The following is a 25069-nucleotide window of genomic DNA, read 5'->3' as shown; positions in this document are numbered from 1 at the left end:
CAAAACTAAAAGGCGACTTTATAGGTATAAAACATTTGAATACCTATTAAACTCGTTTAAGATTCACGTTAAGTTAAAAAAATAATAATATGCCAGTGATCAAATTGGAGATGTCCTTAGAAAAGGTTCAGTACGATCTACTCTGTACCGGCGTGCGTGTATGAAGCGATTGATGAATGTGGAGGAAGCAAGAGGTGTGTCAGGATCGAAGCAAATGGAATTCTATAGTCTCTGCTTACCCCGGTGGGAAATAGGCGTGAGTTTATAATAATAATATGCCAGTAAAATGGATGAGAGTTGTGTTGTATCGTGGGCGAAAAGCTGACAACCTATCACCGCTAAACACATGTTCCAACTTGCTTACCTACCCTGAAAGTACTTGTCGAATGTGGCATCAAGTGGTTTTATGATCACTTGGTGCTCTGCCTACCCGGATAGGGGCATATAGGCGTGGTTGTATGTTATATTAAGTTAATCTACATACCTACCACAAAAAGACCGGCTGTCATGAGTTTTGATTACTTACTGATTCTTACATCTATAGTTAGGTACAGGCACTAATTAGGTATTTATGTTAAGCGTTCATGATAGAATCTAATTATTAAAAAGTTGCCAGTTTTTTATTTTTTCCTTTATATTCATCTAATTACCTATCTGCATACCAAATTTTAACTCTCTAGGTCATCTGGAACTGGGTTAGAGTTTTGATAAAAATGAGTCAGTCAGTCAGTCAATGATAAAAATGAGGATTTTGGACATTAATATCTAAATAACCGTTTGAGATAAGCTTATGAGAACACTTATATGTATCTCACAAGTCTCAATATATGAGCCAAATTTGATACGTTTATGTGAAATAGCTTTTGATTTATGAGGGGGTCAAAAGTGGCTCCAAATGGTTCGTGTAATAATACACATGGTGCGGCTCGCCAGTTCTATTTCTTGAACTTGGCTTGACATGCTACCGCGTGTCTAGATACTTTTCTTTCTTCTTTCATTCTTTCTTTTAATAATTTTAACTAAGCTTTATTCACAATCATAAACAAAACATATCTATTTTAAGTTTTGTGTATGGTTAAATGCATTTAAATTGGGCATTAGATTCGATTCCTTTATTTTTTTAGCTTGATAAAGACATCGGGAATTTGGCCGCCTTTTTTAACAATAATGTTTTAGGTGGGATTAGAAACTACCGCGCACACACACGACTTTAATCAAATTGCAAGGGTTCTTCGTATATACAATATTCAACGGATACTCGTTAATTTTTACAATAATCACATTGTTTCCGTTGGCAATTAGAAGCGCGGTGATCGTACCTACTTTGCGTCAGCGAACCATGTAGGTACCTATGAGAATGTATGCGCGGAGACTCATTAGCAAATTGAGTTTATGTTTGTTAGTTCCAATTGTGATAAATATTAAATAATTAAGTAAATCACATTCCTATCCAAGTAAGAACTCAGCATAACAATATTTTTTTATCTTCCACGAGTCGAAAAACTTACCTCTAAAACAAACATACTTTCCATAGGTTTTAAGCTTGTTCGATTTTAATTGTTACTTGTTACATAGATGATTCTGGCACAGAATAAACAAACATGATTTTACGACATTACTTTACTAAATCAAAATAGAGGATCACTTTAGATATAAGAGTTTTAAGTAGGAATTCACTAAATACTTTTTGTCTTAAGTTGGTATACTCCTAGACAATTGAAGTAAAATTTATCTTAACTAGTACTTGATGAAGTGCAACTTGACTTTATTTTTCTAAACTGCTTCTTACGAAATCAATTGTTTCTAAAGTCTTACTTCATTTAGAAAAATATTACTTAACGCCATTTTGCACTTACAGGAAGAAAACATGTAATATTTTTTTGACAATATTATCGTCAAAAACTGAAGTAAATTAATATATATTTCTGTTGTAGTAACAATTACTGCGTTCAGCTGTCACATATTAATAGAAAATGAATTTCTCTATACTATATGTCACCATTTATTTTATTTGCTGAATAATCAATCCAAATTTTATTATTATTTTTCTGGTATATTAAAGGCCCTTCTGTTTTTTAACACTTTCTATCGATTTTACACGAGAAACAATCATGCGTTTATAATTTCCTGTATGTGAAACGGCAGAATACCCTTTTGTTAAAACAACTTAACAAATATTTTAGACGCCATTTTCTTACAGACTTCATTTCTTGTGTTAATATAAATGTTCGCCATTATATTCTAAAATAAAGACGCGTGAAGTAAAAATCGTTTTAGTATGATCTGAAGTTTTACTTCGTTAAGTTACAATTGACTCAGTGCAATTCAATCCTATAGTCTTAACTAAGTATTGTAGATATCTTCAAGTATACATTCTTGGTATTAAGTGATACTACAAGAATTCTAAGTTTAGAATATGCAAGAACATTGTCTAAAGTAGGGTTTAAGTCTGACTTAGCGTTGTCTTAAGTCTGTCTTGTATAAGAGTTAAAGTATGTGCCCACTTTTACTAAACTGTATCTTCAAGATATCTTGAGGGATATCTTGGAGACCTATAAGACTTATCCAAGACAAGGGTTTGATTTAGTCTACTTGCCTTCAAGATATCTACAATTCTCTTTTAAGACAATCGGTTGCTACTTGGGCATGGCGTTAGTTGCCAATACAACATCTTCAGTATTTAGCCCCCTCCCCATTCATTAATTATCTTTAATTTACAACATACATGGGGCGTAACTAAGGTAAGAATAGTCGCATACTCTGGTTATCCCTCTTTGGATTAGCTAGGAGAGCAATTATGGTGTTTTATGTGCTTTTTATGCAAATATATAACGCATAACAAAGGTTCAGTTTGGAAGAAATATCGACTGTAGTTCCGGGTCTCGTTAATTCAATCTCAGCTTCAGATTATCGTCCGTCTAACATTATCCCGTTTTTCACAGGGTCCGCTTACCTAACCTGAAGATTCGACAGGTCCGGTTTTTTACAGAAGCGACTGTCTGTCTGACCTTCCAACCCGCGAAGGGAAAACCAGCCCAATACAGGTTAGGTCACATACCTCCGAAAATATGCATTTCTCGGGAATGTGGGTTTCCTCACGTTTTCCTTCACGATGAATTATGCTCTAAACATGAATTAGAAAACAAATTCGACAATCATTGGTTTAGGCCTGTGCTGGATATGAACCTGCGACCTCAAAGTGAGAGGCAAGCGTTCTACCAACTGGGCTACCATGGTTCGAATCTCAGGTAAGGCTTTGTAATTATAAATAATGCTTATAATGACCATTTTATCTTTTCCTCTTGTGATTTGAACAACTTCAACTTTTTTTTGTTGCTCCAAACAACACAAACTTAACCTAATTGTAGTTTGACAGTTTTAAACTAGTGCCGTCCTTCTCTTGCAATAGGTACAAGAAAGAGATGGAGCTAGTTTTAGTCCTGTCAAATAAAGTTGGAGCTCGAATCGGCGCCAATGTGTTATGTGGAGATTTTAAAACGCATACCTATTGAAATACTAGATTCTTAAAAATATAATGAACTTTACCTTTCGGCAATGGTGCCTCCTCGGTGCGGCATCTCTGCATGAGTGGCGCTCCTCTGCACGCCGCCACCCAATCTGTAACAAACAGACATACCTAAGTTTATTTACATGTCATTGAGAAAGTTTTGTAATAACAGCCTCCGTGGTCTAGTGGTTAGAGCGTTAGGCTCACGATCTGGAGGTCCGGGTTCGATTACCGATGGGGACACTGTCTAAATCCCTTTGTGAGACTGTCCTCTGTTTGGTAAGGACTTTTCAGGCTTGAATCACCTGATTGTCCGAAAAAGTAAGTGATTCCGTGCTTCTAAGGGCACGTTAAGCCGTTGGTCCCGGCTATTAGCCGTAAAAACGCCTCCACCAACCCGCATTGGAGCAGCGTGGTAGAGTATGCTCCATACCCCCTCCGGTTGATTGAGGGGAGGCCTGTGCCTAGCAGTGGGACGTATGTAGGCTGTTTATGTATGTATGTATGAGAGAGTTTTGTAAGTATGGTGGTCTTGTGGTACTGAAATGGGGAGCGCCGGTTCAAACCCCGTTACCGGACTTGCACCAATGAGTCATTCATTTATCTTAAGTGCAGTTTTCACTTTGGTAAGGTCCATAACTTACCAAACAAGTATCCATGTACTTAGTTCACCTTGAAATGGATGTAAACTCCTGACATCCATGACACAGGACTTTGGCCTACTAAATACAACCCCTTATCTGTAAAGTTCCCTGTATTCTACTGTGCTGTATGTACTATTCGTTTTTTATTATTAGGAAAATTCAACTTGATATCAACTCAGAATCATGGTCTGAATCATCCCCCTCAGTATTTGTTACGGTGTCACTAACACCCATACCTACTTGTATGGGTACATGTACTTGTGCGGGGTGTAAGTGACATCGTAACGAATACTGAGGGGGATGAAACAGCTGATTATTCTGAGTTAATATCAAGTGGAATTTTCCATCGCAAAAGTATAGAATTGAAAATAATTTAAAAACACTAAAAAATAATCATGAATTTTGCGACGGAAAATTCCACTTGATATCAACTCAGAATCATGGTCTGAATCATCCCCCTCAGTATTCGTTATGATGTCACTTACACCCCGTATTATTATTATCTCTGACTACCCCAATTGGGATATAATCGTGAGCTTATGTTATGTTAGAGTCTGTTACCTGGTTTGTTCAAATCTCTCTTTCAGAGACTTAAAGTTGAAGAGCCGCTGCTCCTCTAAAGGTCTCATTGATAACATTTCCATTTCAAACAAAAAGCTTCTAAAAAAGTTCTATAACCACGACAGTCACTACACTAAAACATTATACGAACTGGAAAACTCTTCTAAAATCTCACTGATTCACTGAGCGTAATTTGTATACATTATTTTATATTAATATTAAATTAAATATAAATAAAGTTTCGTTTCTGAGGGACAACTTGTCAGAATGACATTGTCTCTTGCGCCGCGTTCAGAGTAGCACTGACCAATAATGTACGATGCATTCAGGATTGTTATACTAATTATTATTACTCCGTGATAAGAACACTATTGTTCCCTATTTCGCAGAAAGGATACTACTGACGTCTAATGAGAATAAGCAAATAGGCGTATCTATTGTATTTTTTACTTCTGTTTTTATTATCAATGTGTTATTTATGGATGAGGCTTTTTGGCGGGAACGGGACGGTTGCTTTCTTCATTGAACGATCTAAATTATACATTAAATGAACTAAATATGCATGAGATGATCCTAATAACAAGTTCCCGCCAATAGATGATTGTCATTGCTGAAAGAGAAGGAGAAAAAAGAAAATAAGAAAAGCGACTAGAACGGTTCATAAAATTAACAGCTAACATGGAAAAATAAAACCTAAACCTTAACTTAGTTCAAATGCAGCTGCTACTATACGCTATAGGTATTATACTACTTTCCACGCGCGAATTTGTCCGCGTGGACATCAGTTATCACACCTTTAGGGGATAATTTGCGGGGTGAATATTATCCTTTGTTCTTCCCTAGGTTTTAAACCGACGATCTGGTGAAGGTCACGGGAAGCCGCTGGATGCGGGCAGCGCAGGACCGATCGTCGTGGAGATCCTTGGGGGAGGCCTATGCCCAGCAGTGGGCGTCGTACGGCTGATGATGATGAGGTTTTAAACTATCTTCATACCAAATTTCATATAAATCGGTTCAGCGGTTTAAGAGTGAAAAGGTAACAGACAGAGTTACTTTCGCATTTATTACATTCAATACAGTGTGGATTGACTATTTATTATAAAAATAAATATGTTCACTAAAAACAACGTTCACTTGCATTTCACAACGATCCATTAAGTGATTCATTCAAGTAAAAAGTTCAAAAAGAACAACACAATACTTGTAGGTACAAATGTCGTCACTGATAAAAAAGCCGTTCTTTGACCCTTTTAATTACTAGGTCGTAAAAAGGAAGGAATGTTTCCTACTGATAACAAACCCATTGTCAATGCATTTCAATTAGTAAGGATTATTGGGAACAAAAACCGTGGTATTTTTTTGTGCTATTATTTCGCCAGATAAGTGTCATCACCTCCCTAGCATTATCCCGTTTTTCTCGGGGTCCGCTTACCTAACCTGAAGATTTGACAGGTACCGGTTTTTTTACAGAAGCGACTGCCTGATTGACCTTCCAACCCGCGAAGGGAAAACCAGCCCAATATAGGTTAAGTCACATACCTCCGAAAATGCATTTCCCGAAAATGTGGGTTTCCTCACGATGTTTTCTATTATTTCGCCAGGTGTGTGATAAAAAGATAATTCCCATTCATTTGATTGTAATGAAGCGACTAACTAAGCATGTCTATATTTTTTTTATTTTTAAGTAATTTACACAATATATAAAACAAGATATAAAGAGGCAAATTAGCTTTAATAAGATAGTGGACAAGTGCAAAATTACATTATTTTTTCTCGATTTTCGTGAAATTGGACATAATTTTTTTAATATACAAAAATTTATGCGTGCACTTATATAATTTATTGTACATTCTAAAACAGAAATAATTTACAAATAAAAAGCAAATTGTTAGTAATAAATAAAAAAAAAAACATAATATTATTCACAATAAAAGTTAACCTACATAGGATCCGAGCATAAAATTAAAATGTAAACAAAATTTTTGTAAACGAAAAAGCAAACAAGTTGTAAAGTCATTAAACCAGGTGATTGATATTGATAAAGCTAAATGCATTTCTTGGAAAAACAATTTATTGTCAATGTTGAAATGATAACTATACAATAATAGTTATCATTTACGATATGTTTACGATCATCAATAGATTATTGATAAAATAACCAACAAACTGCGTTGTTTATAGTTGGTATAATTTATAACAAATGTCACTGTAGAAATAAAATGATGTAGTAATTTTAACGGGGACTCCCTGAAATTATTGTATAGTCAATTTTAACTACTTAACATTAATACATACATACATAAACTCTTATTTCTCACCGGGGTAAGCAGAGACTATAGAATTCCATTCACTTCGATATTCACTTCTCTTGTAATATTGATAAATTACTCAAAACGGGTATTTCTTTTTGTAACTTAGCTAATAGCTTTCTCACTGCACAGCACTAAACCTTCTTTGTTACTATAATTTTGTAAATTACTAACGTGACAATTTTACTCTTATTAGCAAATCACCAATTGCGGTCGAACGCCAATTTCCAAAATACAGGCTTTGCCTAGTTTGGAGATTGGAGTCTAAAAATTAGTTTGTGCAAATACTAATCTAGAGTATAAATTACTATAAAATTGAAGTTTGTGATTGTTTAGTTTTGTGCAAATCTCTTTTATAAATAAATGAATTTTTACTTTACTAACTCGAAAAAATATTAATCTAAAACCGCCACAAAAATAAATAAATTTAATAAAAACAAATAAAAAACATGAAATCGCAACGTAAAACTGCAACGCAATAAAGATGGTACCCACCGTGCACTAACAAAGACAAAGTGTTACGGCGTGTGACGGTAACGCTACCGTTAACCGTTACCACCGTTACCGCGTGTGTAACGCAGGCTTCGAAGCGATCGCGCCCTGCGGTGCACGAACCGCGACTGAGGGCGGGCGGGCTTCAGCCGTAGACCTTACTATAGGTATTTATAAGTTTTTATTCACGGGTATACCTTTATATGTGGATTGGATAAGTTTTTTATTCAGCGACACAGCAGTGTGTTTTTGTATAATAGTTTACGTAGAAGTTATTGATAATAAACTTTTAGCAAAGATTGGTTTCTTAGTGAATCGTTGTAGTTATTCAATTTATAAAATTGACAATTATCACTTCAGTTTTATATTTATAACTAGCTTGCCGTCCGCGACTTTGTTCGCGTAGACTTAGATTCACTTAGTTTGTCTGTAAAAGGTACGTAGCTTGCTATCTAAGCGTAGTAGATATGTTATTTAACAGTTCATGAGATGAGATTTCAGAGTGGATTTGTTAGTGTACCACGTAACCGTCGCGCCTTATTTAACAAACTTCTTGAGTTCTAAAGCGTTTCGTAACTTTTACGATGCGAAATCGAGTTGATAGCTTTCAATCGAGTTTACATAGTAGGACCTTCACTGCATCATTTCGTAAACGCTTGAAAGCATTCACCGAACATTGCAGCTTTACTACTTACACACTTGCAGTATAACTGCAATTGCAATTAATTGTCGTTGCATTGCAGTTAGCTATGAGTTTCCTGTCGACTTGTGAATATTTGAACACAACGATATTACTTTATGAGAACATAAAGTAATGAAGTGTGTGATGAGGGGTAAATCCGGTGTGTCAAAAACAGTCTATTTTGCACCCTAGTCAAATGAGATACTTTTTACGAAACGTCAAAACGAAAATTGTCTATTCAATTTGTACAGAAATACTGTCATAGTGACGTCATCATCAATAAAAACAGTCAACCATTGTACTCATTGTGATGTAATTCGTAATTTAAATTCGAAAAAAAAAAAACGAAATATGAGATTTGAATTTTGATCATATTAGACTGGCTTCTATTTCTAGATTAAAATTTTATATATTTTTGACCCAGTGAAATACCCCGGAGATGAAAGAACTAAAAGATACCGTACAGTTGCAGTAATCAAAGAACTTTCTATTTGAATTAAACTACTCACTTTTATTGAAAAAAAAAAAAAAATATTGATTGATTGACTCGTTTCTAAACATAAACGTCAGTAAAGAAAAACAAAACTGACTATTTTAGTCTGGTCGGTGATATTAATAATTAATTCTCTTTGAATACGAGGCTTTGAATTTTTTATTATGCCACTACGCAGCTGCGCTGTTAGTACACCAGAAGGTTTTATCGACAAGTTCTCTGTCAAGGCTTTAGCTATAATGAATGAATGAGGTCGATTCATGGTCGATTAATGTCAAATGTCATTCACCATTCGATTTCTTTTTATTCTATATAATATGTTTACCGTGTCAATCATTCATTCAGGGTATTTTCAGCAAGCGACACCGAAAGTCACAAAACAGTATTCATAATACTTAATCCCACTGATGGATATGTTATTACTGCTTAATCCAGGAAAAAAGATTAACTTAAACTTCTGACTGTACCAGTGATTGTAAATTTGATTGATTGTATGTGCCGAGGTTTTTCTGTGAGAAGCTGCAGTAGTTTTAGGCGGATGAGACGTTCGTTATGTAAAAAAATACGTTTCAAAGCGTAACTATGTTACTTACTGAATAAAGATATTTTTAATTTGAATTTATATTTCAGCGATTTCATACTAACATCCAGATAATAAAGTTGAACTAATTACGTAGTAAAACTGATCCTCATATCCAATGCATGGTCATCGCCGGCGCAAGCTTTTACAGTTGCTATGCTTTCGCACCAACTTTGGCTTCAAACCGTTGAACATAAACTTTGCCACACACTGCAGTCTACTCTCTGTGTCGACTGCAGTGTATTTACGAAGAATAGAACATATTAGGAAAACACAACTATAATAGTTTGGGGTAGACAGGGCCATGGCACACTAGTGCCTTTTAAATATTTAAGGCGAGTAAACGCTGGGAGGCAGAAAGAATTAATATACATAATCAGATCTCACATCGATAAAAAAATGCACACGTAGGTCTAAACCCTGCTGAAGTAGATCGTGTCAAGAGCCGTCAGAAGACGAATTTTTATTTCACACTCTTGTTAGTGGCATATATGATAAACTACATAATTCAGCATATTGCCTATAATTTAAGGTTGAACAGCATTAGCGCTATTCTTGTTTTGGAGGCTGCAGCTCTAAAAAGCTAGGAGGTGCTGCCGCTGAACCAATGTCTCAAGTTTTTAAGCGAGGAGTACCACCTCTAGCTGACACTCCATGCCTACAATAAGTAACGGTTAATGGAGTTACCTTAATCAACTTTTGTTGTACATAAATACTATAGAGCATAAATAGGACATAAATACATTGTGTTTTAATGGCTACCCAGGACGTTAACTCTAAAAGCATGATCACATTCAGTGTCATGTTTATCAAGACATACAAGCCCTGTATTATAAGAAATTTTCTTGTAAAAATTGTTACAAATTTATTTTACAAGTATATTTTACAATCCCTGTACTTTTCTTCATAAACGTTGTAACTTGTAGCCTGTGAACGTAGACTTGTAAGTTTTGATAAACACGGCACAGGACGTAAAACCTTCAACTATCCCGTCGTAGAACATCCAGACTGCATTGTGTATACAAAAGACGGTACTCATTATCAAAAGCACTGCATAGCAAAGAGAATACGGTAGGTGCACTTTCTAAAAGCGTCTAATATGACGCCAATGTAAGAAGCCTGTTACTGGTCTGGTCTTCTGCGACGCCCTTTCGTGAATGTCGCACTTTTAACCCTTTTCAAAAATGGAAGACTGTACTTTCTACGTAGCGTGTGTCATTCGGGAGAAAATAGGTATATACAATGAACAATCTAGTTTTAACAACAAGGTATGTATTTTCTGGGCTATAAAATTATCACCATCAAATATTGTATCCAAGTCTACAAGTTTTTCTGGTGTCAAATTTTCTCTTTATGAGCTTCCCTAAGCACGGGTTAGTGTTATAAAAAATCAAAAATCACATGTAGTTTAGGATTGGAAAACTTATGCAAACGGTTTGAGCTCGGACGCCGGCTATCAATTTCCGTTCACATCGATTGCACGCAAACGCCGGTAAACCCGAAAACATTACAGGAAACCCGGGGATTCCGTGCAGATCGACAATTTTGTAGATAGCTATAGGTAATAATGCTATGCTTAGTTAGTATTATACGATGTGTGACTTAGGTATAAAGTAAAAACAAACAAAATGCAGATGTATGTTTTGATTGGTGGAAACGATATAGGTACCTATTGTAATGGATGATAAGCAGATCCCTTTTCACCATAAGGTTCATTATATCCGTTTTAGGCCTTTGCATGAATTGTCTTTGGTTACTAGTGGCTTTTGTAGTTCTGCCGAGTCGATATACTTATTGTATTTTAATTAAATAAACATATAGCTTTTTTATAGGTCTTTTAAAAGAAAGAAGGAACTAGAAATAGGTTTATATACCTATATAACCATTTAAATACACCTACAGAATATTTTAATGTAATAAAATCCAAATTATACAAGCACGGACCTTATTTACACTACATTGAGTACATTTGACTTGAAATCACGACCATATATAATGACAGAATAAATGAAATTAAATAATTAAAACACATAATACCGGGTCCTTATCCCGTTAATCAGGGATATGTGACTCCCTAATTAACGCGGTAAGAACTCGGTATTATGTGTTTTAATAATGATAATAACCGTGTAAACTTCAAACAATGCTTACAAAACCACTTCCAAGCCATTCAATATAATATTTTTACAAGTGCTACTAGTTATAGAGTATAGTATATAATACTCGTAGTAGGTAATATTTAGGCTAGGTATACTTACATACAGCCTACCTGAACACAGATGCGTCTAATAGCCACTACACTACCGCCTAAAGGCACATGAGTTTTCATAACGCACACAGCTGACGGCAGTACCTCGCCTGTCTAGCTATTCAACCTACCCTTACCGGCCTGCATGGGTTACTCTGTCTACGTAGAGGCGACAATTACGGCTTCGACCAATAGATGCAGCGTATCTTACTAATATTTTATTTTATTTTATTTTTATAATATCATAAATGAGAAAGTTTGTGAGAATGTTTGGATATTTGTTACTCTTTCACGCAAAAACTACTGAATGGATTTTAATGAAACTTTACAATAATGTAGCTTATACATCAGAATAACACACAGGATTAACAATTTTAAAAAATACAGAAATTCTTACCGCGGAAACCGAAATCCACGCGGACGAAGTCGCGAGCGGCCTCTAGTTCTGTATAAACGTCGCCTGTCTATTGGTCGAATTTAATTGGTATTGGTGTTTGTAATTATTCTATTTGTATACATGTCCAATAAAGAGATATTTTGGATTGAAGCTCGCGATACATGTCGCGTGAACATAGATAAAGCAACCTATGCGGCGGGGTCTGATAGTTTTGCTCGTATTTCCTTCAGGCTGTGTGAATAGCGAGGAAATGTCGACTGGCTATTTCATATCCGTTGCTATTCTGATGAGGGATTGCATTTCACAATAAGCTCTTTGTTGGGCAGTAGGGAGATCATTTATTTTGTGTATCAAAGTTAGTACAACCAACCAGAAATTGAAAATTCCAATGCACAGAGCGATAGGGTGGTCACAATAACATTTATTAAGTCGCCTATTGTAATACTTTTGTCATTTTGTATTTGTCCTTTATACTGTTTTTATCTATTTTAAGAAATAAATTTATCCTAAGTGCAGTTTTCATTAACGTAATTGCCTGGACCATTATAGACAGCGATACGGCTCACCATCTATCACGTTGGTTTGTGGGTACTTAGTTCATCTTGCGATAGATGTACTTCTGACTACACTACCCCAATTGGGATAAAGTCGTAAACTTATGTTATGTATCTATCTAGGACACATGTTTAGGTATGAATCAAATTGTTTATAAACAGTGGTGAAATTATGAATCATTAGTTGTCATAATTATAAAATTTATGTTTTTGTAAGTGTTTTTGGTCTACGAGAAACGACATGTAACCAGGAGGTCTTAAGTGCAACCAGTCAATTTATTACTTTGCAAGAATCTGATTGGACTTTTGCACCTTATTGTACCTATGTAGTTGTGTACCTAAGAATTATGTCTATCTTTTAACGCGGAGTGTTAAAAACATCGATAAAATGAAGTCTTCATTTTTATACCGAGACTAACAAAATCTTTCCTATGTTGTCACAACTCAATAAAAGCCCGGATTTCCCCGACGTTTCCTGAAAAGTGCCTATTAGTGTCCCCCTGTAAGCCTGTCTTCCCCCTAGACAGCCCCTATGGCAAGTACATCTATAGATTATACCCTCGTGGATGAAATATCACCCATTGGTGTGATGGCCCGACTAAGTACTAATCGATTCTTTTTCGCAAGTTACTTGTCACAAGTCGAATATAACATGATACTCGCGCTAATTTAGTCATTTTATTTCGAATTCTATTAAGCACTAAAGATGTAACAGAAAGAGAAACAAAGAAAGAATCTATACAGCTATAGATACAGCTGCGAATTATTTTCAAAATCAATACTGCAAGAGACTGCAACCAAGAAAACTTTAGCTATTTTACAAAAATACTTACAGACAGAAAATAACATAACCTAAAAAGAAGTAATAAGCATGATATATTTTTTTAATATAAATAGATTTATAGATAAGGGAGACTGTATCGACTGTCGATTTTCGACCAACATACTATTACAACATGTATATTAATTTGTCTTGTTTCATTTAAATCAAATAATCGACTTTTAGCATCGATTTAATTGAATAACATCACATCACTACCCCCTCCGTGCACCAGCCGGGCGGCCGGAAAATTCCGGACCGGAATGTTACCGGACCGATCTTCATTGATTTATAGGGTTTTGGCATGGTTTTGGGGTTATTTCCAATAGGTATAGATGCGACTGTTCAAACAGCTGCAGAGTACCAGTACCTTTATTATTAAGCTATATAGCTATATAAAGTGCAGTTCATACTGTTTTGATACTTTATTTTCTTGGGATACTAATTGTGTACCTATATCAATCGATTTGGTAGGTATCTACTTGTTCTTTGTCTTTACAAAAATCATAACTGGAAAGATTTAATTTAAGAAGCCAACTGTACTATCATCTGCCGAGCGTTATACCGTATCTCACGGGGTCCGCTTACCTAACCTGTAGATTTGACAGGTCTGGTTTTTTACAGAAGCAACTACTGCTAGTCTGACCTTCCAACTCGCGAGGCTTTGCCTATATCTGGCTAGTTGTCTTACTATTCATCCGCAAAATTCTGATTTCGTTCGTACTAACAATTATTAAGACTACAAATGAGCTTCTCACTATCAATAGCCACAAACCCTACATTGTCTCAGAGTTGTAATGACAGCTTCGATACGATTGTTACTAGCAAACAGACGTCTTTGTTAATCACATTCTCGTTACTATAACAATACATCTCTTGATATTGTGCTGTAAGATTCAATATGGGATGTTTGATGCGACCAGCAACAATTTGCTCCGTCATTGGAACTGTAATTGAATCGAATCGCCAGTGGGTGTCAGCGTGGTTGGTTGTAAATTAGACCACTGCACGCATGACCAGAAAAAAATGAGCTCTTTTCAACATCACCATTGCACGGAGTTTTTGGTCACCAAGAGTATAATAACTATTCACGTCTCTTTTATATTAAAAAAAACAATAAATCTACTTTGTATTGAATAGGTACAATGTTACAATCTTAATTCTGAAGTCACCTATGAAATTTGGCACACGTGTTTAGAAGGCTACATAGACTAACATGTACGAATATAATGCAATTCCAACAATATCACTTAATTCCAACAATATATAATTTATCCGTTGCCGACCTTTCATAGCCCTGTTAACGTGCGTTTTAAAAAACCCCATTTTTATTTAAGTATTATTCTCATAGAAAAGAACACTAGTTTAAAAGAAGATCCCCTTGCTAACAATTTATTAAGGTACGCAACTTGTCTTACAAGACGAAAACTCAACTATAACTGGTAACCCAACAGTTGCATGTAGGCCGATAAATCGTGTAATAGATATATTATGCACGCATCGTACACAAATGTCATTAATAACAATTGAATTGTTAATGAGACAGTTCGGGTTCAGTCAACTTATACGCAATCTATGATTGACAATTAGAACGCATTCCTCTTCATTTAAAAATGGAGTAATGATTCTGATAGACCAAGAGTGAAAGGGCATAAATATTGAAATCTATATTTGGGTTGACATTTCAGAACGCGTCTACATTCGTTCTTAATTTAAAATCAGATCGAGCAAGATGTTAGTTCGATTGACGATTTTTTTTTCATGTATGGCTTCGAAATGACGATTACATTCCTTCTCAATTTAAAAATAAAAATTAAATTCATAATTTGAACTGAGATTACAAAACATATTCGATCTTAATTTAAAAATGTTTTGATTCGAACGTACCTATAACGGCGGGTGCAATGCAATTTCATAAATTAATTATATTTCTACTACATCTTGCAAACCTTACACTACGATAGAACATATGAACAAAACATAAAACTATTGCTAATACTGTCGAAAAAAAAAATGTTTACTTGTAAACATGATGTAAAATATACCAATTATCCCAGTCAAACATCACTAAACACAACTCCTTTCACAGAACATTTAAAACACTGAATCAATTCCCTATATAGTAATTAAATATCACGCCACAATTTAAGCACTAACAAAAATAAAAAGCGATAAAACTAGCGTAAGATAGTAGGTAATTGCGATAGTCGATAAGACAATCAATATCGGATACCTAAAATGCATAATCGATTATTTCGATTAGCGATAAGAATCGAGTAGACCGTAAGTTATCGGGTGCTGAATTCGATTTGTTAATTTAGCACAATGTTATCGACTTTCGACTGAGCAATAAACAGGAAGGGAAGTGGACTGTTAAAGTGTTTTGATGTGGTAGCTTGTTACGACTAATTTCATATTGTAGAAGAGAAATAAATATGCATTGAGTTGAATTTCCTATATTATTCATGAACGCAAGCCTTTACAGCTTTTAAAATAATCCTTTTTAGAACTTTACAGAACTAACTACAAGGCACTGCACTGCAGTGCGGTATTAACAATGCATAAAATACGTAAATAGTCTATACAGAGTGTTCGTGACATCGTAAAGAAAACTTTGAGGGATGGTTCAGACCATGATACTAAGTTGATATCAAGTGGTATAGAATTGAAAATAATAAAAAAAAAACCACAAAAAGCATGAATTTTGCGACGGAATATTCCACTTGATATTAACTCAGAATCATGGTCCGAGTCATCCCCCTGAGTATTTACAATGTCACTAACACCCTGTATACACCATTGCGTGGTGGAGTATGCAATTCCCTCACCGGTTAGTTGAGGGGCAGCCTGTGCCTAGCAGTGGATATTAACCAATTTATTGCATTTTTCACACATTAATAATCATATTGTGGGCTCAATAATAACCCTGACACCAGGGTTGATGAGGTTGGTAATCCACCTCGCAACCTACACGATAGTAGTAGTAGTTAGTATATTGCAGGTAGCTACCCTACTTAAAGTATTAACCATATAGGTTCTACGTTGTCTCAAAACCATTAATATTTACAATTAACTTAAGAGCCACGTTTGTCGGTGTAGCATTTTCCATTCTTGTCTATCCAATGCCAATTTAATTATTTTTAATTTACTATAATATTCTTTAATACTGCACTGAGCCCGCGTTGTGGTTTAAGGCCCGATCTCCCTAACCATCCATAGGGAAGGCCCGTGCCCCAGCAGTGGGGACGTTAATGGGCTGGTGATGATGATGATGCTTTAATACATAAAACGCACGCCTATTCCCTACCAGGTAAGCAGAGGCTATGGAATTCAATTGCTTCGATCCTGACACTTCTGTACCTCCACATTCATCAATCGTTTTAACACGCGGTTCAGGGTAGATCGTACTGAACCTTTTTTACAAATATTTATTTTCACTCGTCTTGTATTCAACCTTAGAAAAAACCTGTCTAATAAATGTCACACGATAATCCCCCAACTATTGCCTACACTCAAACGACTATTGAGAACATGATATCAAAACCATCACAATCCTTCACGCCCATACGATGAAAAAAACGAACATGACAACCTTCTAAGGGATAATAGGGAAGCTCCATACAAGATAATGATATCAAGAAAACTTAATAAAAGGCAGCCGACGACACCGCAACTAGTATCATTCATCATGTATTTAACTCCCTTACACGGCTATTTAGTCGTATTTTATACGTCGGAATACTGTACTGTTTTACGATAGAGCTGCGATTTAGTCGATTGGTTGACTAAAGTCGATTTTAATCGAATTACAAAGTAGGCAGGTATGAATAAGATTAATGAACTCGGGTGACAGAAAAAAGTTTTTATTTAAGCTTTATTAAGTTTGAAAATTATAATTTGATTAATGCGTACTTATATAAATAAATTGACATTACTGGCAGATTGATGAGTAGACCCGGCGACCGAAGAAAAATCTCTTTGACTTGTTAGCTTTATTCGACTTCTCATGCCGACTAATCGAACAACATAATAATCGACTAGTCGAAGTAAGATGATCCGTGCTTCGGAAGGCACGTTAACCTGTTGGTCCCGGTTACCACTTACTGATGTAAGGAAGTAGTCATTAGTCATTACATGAGCCATGTCAGGGGCATTTGGCGGCTCAATAGTAGCCCTGACACCAGGGTTGTTGGAGGTTGGTAATCCACCTCACAACCCATACGATAGAAGAAGAAGAATGAGTAGACCCGACGATCGAAGAAAAAGCTTCTCTTTGATTTGTTTGTTTAATTCGACTTCTCGCACAAGATAATAGTCGACTAGTCAAACAAACTTAAAGTCACATCTCTATAAACTATTCCCTTCCCGGTTATTAGCTCTAGCTAAATAATGGTCGGGCGGCCTGCGGTTATCATAGCGGCCAGTAGTGACAGGTATTACAGCGGCTGCGTTGTGCAATAATGCACCGATTAATTTAGGGGACCGTCGAACTGCGAACATGAAATAGGCGTGGATAAGCTGCAGTAAAAAAAAATATACGGTCGAATTGAGGAACCTCCTCCTTTTTTGAAGTCGGTAAAAACGTAAGCGGGTCGTTCTTCTTTTTTATCGACAATGATCTATCCTTCTTTCTGATAAATTATATGTTTTAGATATAGTTATATATTTAATCTTTTCATCGTCCAAAAAATAGTTATCTTCACTACTTAAAGGCTAATTCTATTCAAAAGAACAGGGGGGTTAAAAAGGCCACAGCAAAGCATCTTCATCATCACTAATTTAAGAGCCACGCTCTTGTCGGTGTAGCATTCTCCATACTACTTTTTTAGGGAAAATAGGGCAGTGGTTTCCCTCTTGCCTCCCGCGCAATAGTTATCTTATTACAATCAAAATACTAGCAGAAAACTAATCGGTTCCTCGATGAGTTATTAATGTATAGTTGACGACAGGTCGACATGGCAATCGGGGCATGAGGTGAGCCGCGGAGGCGGGGTCGCCCCCCACACCCGCACAGTACCCGCGGCGTCTTAGATGATTCAGATGAATAAATATTAACTTAAATGAAAACGTGGTATTATTTTATTCACATTTTGTTACATATAAGTATAATAAAAATATATCGATATTGAAAACGTCACGTCACTAGAGAATTGCCATGTCGACCTGTCGTCTACATTAGCTTGATTGATTTTCACAAAATTCTGTGACAGTGGTAAATGCAATGCTGTCTGCGATCAAAAGGGCCAGCTTGTCATATTTTTTGTTGGAATGCCCAATGTAAAGACAAGTATGTTACCAAGATAAAGAGAAACACTAAATAGTCCTCTACAAGAAAATCTTTATGATGTTTTAAACCCGATATATCGAGAAAACGTTTTTTAAAATTTTTAAAATAAAAAGGAGGAACGACCAAAAAATACAAATGTCTGGGGGTATAGAAAATGGATGTTGAAAGGACATCATAAAAAAAATCTGTACCAATGCGAGCAATGGTGCAATTTATTTACCAACTTTAATTAGGTATTCAAAATTTTTAAATATACTTTGTATAAATTAAAGAGTAATTTCATAATAAATTTATAATTAGTAAGACAGAAATTGAGTTAAAATAATGATTTCGCGTTCGAAGTAAGGTAAATTTATCTATTATAAATAATTATATTTTTTTAACTCTAATCACCCTTTAAAGTTTTCCAGATTTCAACTTTCCCCCGTAACATTTCAGTTACTTTAAAACGTGTCAATTCACACAAGACACACATACCGACACATTACTTACTGTCAACCACTCCCAAGCTGTCATACATTCTGATATTTCCTGTAGACTGTAGAGTACACGTCCTTTCATCTGGTAACTACAGTTACGTGAAACTTCTCTTATCTCTGTCCCACAGGGAGATAGCGCTTTGTAAATGATAGTTGGAAATACGGGCGAAGCCTGTTTGTTCTACCAGCTAAAGTTTCGACAGCGAAAACACCTATTAAATTGGGTATCTGACTGGGTCTAAGATAAATTATAAAATGCTTATCTAGAAATAAGAGTAGAAGTAAGTTTAAAATGATCAAAAACCTTTTTTTTTAATTATCTCTTAATTACAATTATGAATTCAGTATCAATGATTACGACGTTTGACCGCTTTTATCAATGATGTATAATTATGTAGGTTTTTATTGATGACGTCATGTTGCACTGACTGCACAAATTGGGTCGTGTAGTAGGTTCAAGATAAATTATGAAATTCTGATTAATACTAAATAAAGACAGACCTAAAACTGACGAAAAACATTATGTTTTTTCTATTTAACTTATTTATAAATTTTAATTACAAAATAAAAATAAATAAATTGCTAAAAAATAATAATCATTGCTTATTAATAAATTGCTGGCCGGAGTACGCACAGGACCGCGAAAAATAGAAAGAGGAAGGGGAGGCCTTTGCCCAGCAGTGGGATCTTGTAGGCTAGATTAGATTAGATTAGATAAATTTTAATAAAAAAAAATACATAATAAGTCCGATATATTATCACGTTTTTCTGTGACGTCACATTGTGTGTTTTGACGTTTAGTAAAATGTACCTAACTGATTTACTAGTTGGACAGTAGCATATTCCATAGTTTTGATGTGTCGTAAAAGTATCTCATTTGACAAAGTTGACAAGTAAAGAAAGAAACATTTATTATTTAGGACACCACAGACACGGATTACATATATATACATTATAATGACATCACATCAGAAGTCAACCTAGCCTAGCCTATTGCGTCTGCTGGCTTCTCGTTTATTGATAGAATTTGTTTGGTAATGCGTTTAATTAAATTCTGATAAGATTATATTGATGTGTGTACTTGACTGAACATCGTGGTTATCGATCCGTTTTGTTTGATGTTGTCCTGGCTTAGAGCAACACGTACAATGGTCTAAACAAATACTTTAAGTAAGTACGTCATCTGTACAGTTCCATAACTTCACCTTATAGTCTTCTATCGTGTGGGTTGTGAGGTGGAGTACCAACCTCATCAACCCTGGTGTCAGGGTTACTATTGAGCCTCCAAAGGCCCCTGACATGGCTCATGTAACGACTACTTACTTACCATCAGTAAGTAGTCATCTGCACTGTCTTCTTTTATCATGTGACTACAGAGATGATATTGCAAGTACTGACATAAACCTCTCATTGACAGCTACTCGATATTACACATAGCTACTACTAGCTAAATGCCGTATAAAATGTAAAGTGAAAGCCCTAGAAGCCTAACAGCTTTCAAAGTTATTAGTCTGAGATTCGTGCGCAACGAACGAATGGAAACGAAGGGACGGGATGAATGAGGGAAATGGTAATGCCTAGGCGTCGTCAAGTAAACTGGCGAGGTACAGTCATGAGCAATATAATATACCCACTTTAGGACTCTGTCGCACTAACACCTGACATTTAGTGAGACTTACAATACAATTTGACGAAAAAGTTAATGTGACATGGTACCAAAGTGTATACATATTCATGCTCGTGACCGTACTGCACTCGGTCAAATAGTGGTACCTATTGCCAAAGAAAACCCGACTTAATCCGTTCTGCACGTAGTATCAAAATTTATCACATGTTTTCTAGCACGTGTGAATCGGGCATTAGCGCTTGAGATCGCAAGTGTTTTGCTTGATGACATAAGGTGAATGAGATGGCATTGGAATGGTTAATATATAAACTGGCGACTATTTTTCCAATTGGGGTAGTCAGAGGCACATCCATCGCAAGATGAACTAAGTACCCGAACTTTCTGTTCGACCAACATGACAGGTGACCTAACGTCTGTAATGGGACCAATTAAATAAATTATTTCTTTAATTGTTACTGTGTGATATCATGATATGATAAGAGATCATCTTAATTTCTTTATACTAGATACCTTGGGGAAATAACCATACCATATTGTTTTGAATGAAGGTTTCAAATTGAAGACCGAACGAGTCCGTATTTCGTCATTCAAATTCGTCATGTGATCAATTTGAAATTAAATTAATTTACTTATATACAGCTACGAGTAGGTATATAACTACTTAGGGCGAAAGAACAAAAAACAACTTATTAATTATACCAGCCTTCTGTGTTACAGTGCCGCATCGCACTGTTTATTTTCACTTTAAATTCGGTGCGCTCGCTTGTTCCCAAAGGATGCTACAGAAAGCACAAGCAAATCATGAACTCTTTTCTCTTGCACACAATAGCCTAGATAACGCTTTCAGGCGTTGCTATGCCCGTAGACATTTAGTCGACAATGCCTAGGTATCCTAGATAGGTGCCTACGCATCCTACGTATTGTATGTGCTGCAAAATGGCCGAGTTAGACTTGTACAATGGCAACTGGGGAGTTGGGAGTCCTGTCGGTTCCGCTGCCTGCAGTCGTCGTTTCCACGTTTCTAAGCCTATTGACTGCATTGTGAGAATTTGTAGACTAGAGTAAGAGGTTCTCTTTTTAAACTGTGGGCAAAGCCACAAATAATCGAAGACAACTAGCAACCACTGTTGATACGAAGTCCTATAGGACACGATGATCCCAATGGTGATAAGGGATCAGCCTAACGCCAATAACAATTACCCATCATGTAAAAAACAATCCCTCCGTTGGTTTTGCTTTTGTGATGTATATTTTTCGTATAATATAGAATCATCATAAACAAAAGGACGCGAACAATATAACAAGACGAAATCTTAAGTTAAAATATTACATTTTTCTTTTATTTATTTACTGAAGGGATTCTCTTTATCGCCCGAGGCAAGACTTATGAAGTTTGGCGTCTTTCTTTTCTATTCGCACAATGCGAGCGTTTACATAGAAATATGAGGAAAATAATTCGCGAAATAGGCATGAGAAAAATAGAATGCGCGAAGACGGGAAAAGCCACGGCAGCGTAGTGGTAAATAGGGAACAAAACATTTTATTTCAGAAAATAATAGGGCCCTGTGGAGTCAGCGAAACGTAAGCCAACCCACCCCCGTCTAGACTAAGGAGAATAATATCAAAAAACACGTCTACCTCTTTTTTGCTCGGTATAAATTTCTCGGACGAAAAATCGCACAAGCTCTACTAGGGAGAAAATTTGGTGAAATAAAACTATAAAAGGACGCAGATGAATTGAAAAGTCAGATGGGATTAAAAGGAGAATATCCTCTTTTCTTCACTCGGATCAGACTTAATATAATAATTTGAAATACATGGTAAAAGAAAAAAGTATTCACTGTCAACGCTTTGCTACAAACGTACAAGTACTAAAGTCTTCTATATAATTATATAATAAATATATAGAAGAACCCTTTGTAAAGGAGGAGAAAAAACCGTTTATTAATTAGGAAAGTATTGCTTTTACGACTACCAATGGCATATTTTATACAACAAATACTACTAGCGTAGTAACGGACATATATTATAATATCTTAGGATTCGTAACGCCTGCTACTGCGAAATAATATTCCGTTAATACATGTTGCTATCTAACTGTTGCCAGGCGCTTTAGATTTCTTGTTGAATTAGCGTAATTGTCGACTAGTAAGTATCTTAACAAGTAATGCAACGAATCATCATGATGTAAAATTCTAGATAATACCTAGTAATAGTTGGAACAAACCATGCACTACAATTAATACTAGAGGAAAGCTTTTGAGCCAAGAGTCGCGCCTACTTGCACAGTACAGGCATGTTGTCCCATTATCTCGCTCTAGCAAATGACGGTTCTAAATGACTGAAAAGGATAGAAAGAAGGAAACTGCGGTTCCTGGCTGCCAGATGTGGTTCAACCTTTTTTTTAGCGAGCGAGGGCCCTCAGCATTCACCATTTTTCCGGTGAAGTGGTGATCCAATGTACCCTGGGCAAATCTAGAATAAGGTAAGGTAAGGGAATAATGTTGCCCTCTCTACCACTTGCAGTAGATATACCTTTACTGGGTCCTTTTTGATACTTTAATACATAGGTATTAAAGCAGTTTTTATAACACCATATTCTATATGAAAACATGGTCGCAGTAAAACATTTCCTATTCTTATAAAGAAAGTTATAGACAAAGTATTATTTTTCGTGGTTATTTTGTCCGTAGGACAAGCAAAGGGCACGTAGCCCATATAGCCAAAAAGGTAAAGTTAAAAAGATACATGAAGTATAAGGTGACAAGTCTCGTAGGCTTTTGATTAAGACGACACGCCATCTTGAAAATGAGGAAAAACTGAGATTAAAAACCGTCTACGCGGGCGCCGTCCCTTTTAAGAGGAAGTCTTGCAGACGAAACGACGTGATGGGAAGAGCCTCGAGGCTTTTTTAAGATGAAGATATATTGCTTCCAGGTAAAAGGCATTAATCATACGAGTTGCAAGAAGGTTAGGGTACCTATATGAAATGTTTGCTTGGTAATTCAATGAAACGCTTTAAAGTTTTAGAAATAATTTTAGCACATTTTTAATGCCCGTTGTGAGCACAAAAAAAATAAAACATGTTGTATTGAGATGTTATATTATATGCTGATGTTATATGATATTATATTATATGGGAATATTTTATATTATCATTATTTAATGTTATTTCCATACATATCACGGGACTATGGAGTCCCAAATTTTTGGATGACAACTCTTTTCAAAACCTAGTGGCCTTATAAAACATTTAAATCTGAAATTCATCGTACAGGTTATTAGTAATCGGATTGTTGTTTGTTTTTGTCCCTATCCTATATTGGGACGATTCCAGCCAAATACAGATTAGGTCACATACCTCCGAAAATTCATAACAAATAAACAATGCATAAATGAGAAACTAGGGCTATAACCTGCATTCTTCTTCTTCTATCGTGTGGGTTGTGAGGTGGATTATCAACCCCATCAACCCTGGTGTCAGGGTTATTATTGAGCCGCCAAAGGCCCCTGACATGGCTCATGTAACGACTACTTACTTACATCGGTAAATAGTAGCCGGGACCCTTCCGAAGCACGGATCATCTTACTTTTGGACGATCAGGTGATCAGCCTGTGTTGTCCTAACCAAACTAGAGATCACAGTGATTTTTGTGATATGTCCTCACCGGGATTTGAACCCGGGACCTCCGGATCGTGAGCCCAACGCTCAAACCACTGGACCACAGAGGCCGTTAACCAGCATTTAGTACATATCAATTCCGTAGTGACATGTCAATTCCGTACGTTTTATTCGACTACACTGTCGTTTTTTGATAATGCTAGGGGGATGATGAGCCCTAGTTCCTTAAGTAATGGGGATATTTTTCTGCGCGTTTGATTCGTACTTCCGAAGAAAACCTAATGTTATCTCCTATAATATTTTGTATGTAATGTCAGCTTTATCAAACATACAAAAATCTTTTTACATCGAAATTCCGTCCAAAATTTAATTATTCCTGTAAGTACGTACCCAAGTATGTACTTAGTTAAGAGACTTTTTGTAATTATTTCTTTTTATTTTGGTGCAATAAAGTGTATTTGTATTGTATTGTATTGTACGTATGTATACGTATGCAGCAAACATTTTCATAGTAATGATGTCGAGACTAGTTATTTTGGCTGCACAAACCAATTTGCGAGTACGACGGGGAAATGCATGTAATTCCTGAAATCCGACGAATTTATACGCTACAAACCCAATGTATTTACGTCATGTTTTTAATCCTGCGAAATCTGTTGCAGACCGGCTGAAATATGTATTCAATTTGATGATTTTCAGAGCATATTTTGATGGAAAACTTTTTTTTTTTTTTGAGCCATTTAGTTGATCAGAAAATCTGGGGTGA

The 25069-nt window shown here is 35.8% G+C and overlaps 2 protein-coding genes across 7 annotated transcripts in view; one reads left to right on the top strand and one right to left on the bottom strand.

Moving 5' to 3' along the window:
- The window catches only part of LOC126372426 (supervillin-like), a 314398-nt gene that overhangs the window by 48919 nt on the left and 240410 nt on the right, over positions 1–25069 (bottom strand). For all 5 annotated transcript variants that reach the window (XM_050018165.1, XM_050018167.1, XM_050018168.1 and 2 more), the window contains one exon: positions 3547–3618. In XM_050018165.1, the coding sequence (XP_049874122.1) occupies positions 3547–3618 (72 nt within the window). The remainder of the gene's footprint in view (positions 1–3546; positions 3619–25069) is intronic.
- The window catches only part of LOC126372577 (nuclear envelope phosphatase-regulatory subunit 1), a 598500-nt gene that overhangs the window by 527507 nt on the left and 45924 nt on the right, over positions 1–25069 (top strand). The gene's annotated exons all lie outside the window — the stretch shown is intronic.

Source organism: Pectinophora gossypiella, chromosome 14 (genome assembly GCF_024362695.1).
Source record: "Pectinophora gossypiella chromosome 14, ilPecGoss1.1, whole genome shotgun sequence".
NCBI lineage: Eukaryota > Metazoa > Arthropoda > Insecta > Lepidoptera > Gelechiidae > Pectinophora > Pectinophora gossypiella.
Note: the sequence above shows the minus strand (reverse complement) of the source record. Positions and strands in the feature narration are given on the sequence as shown.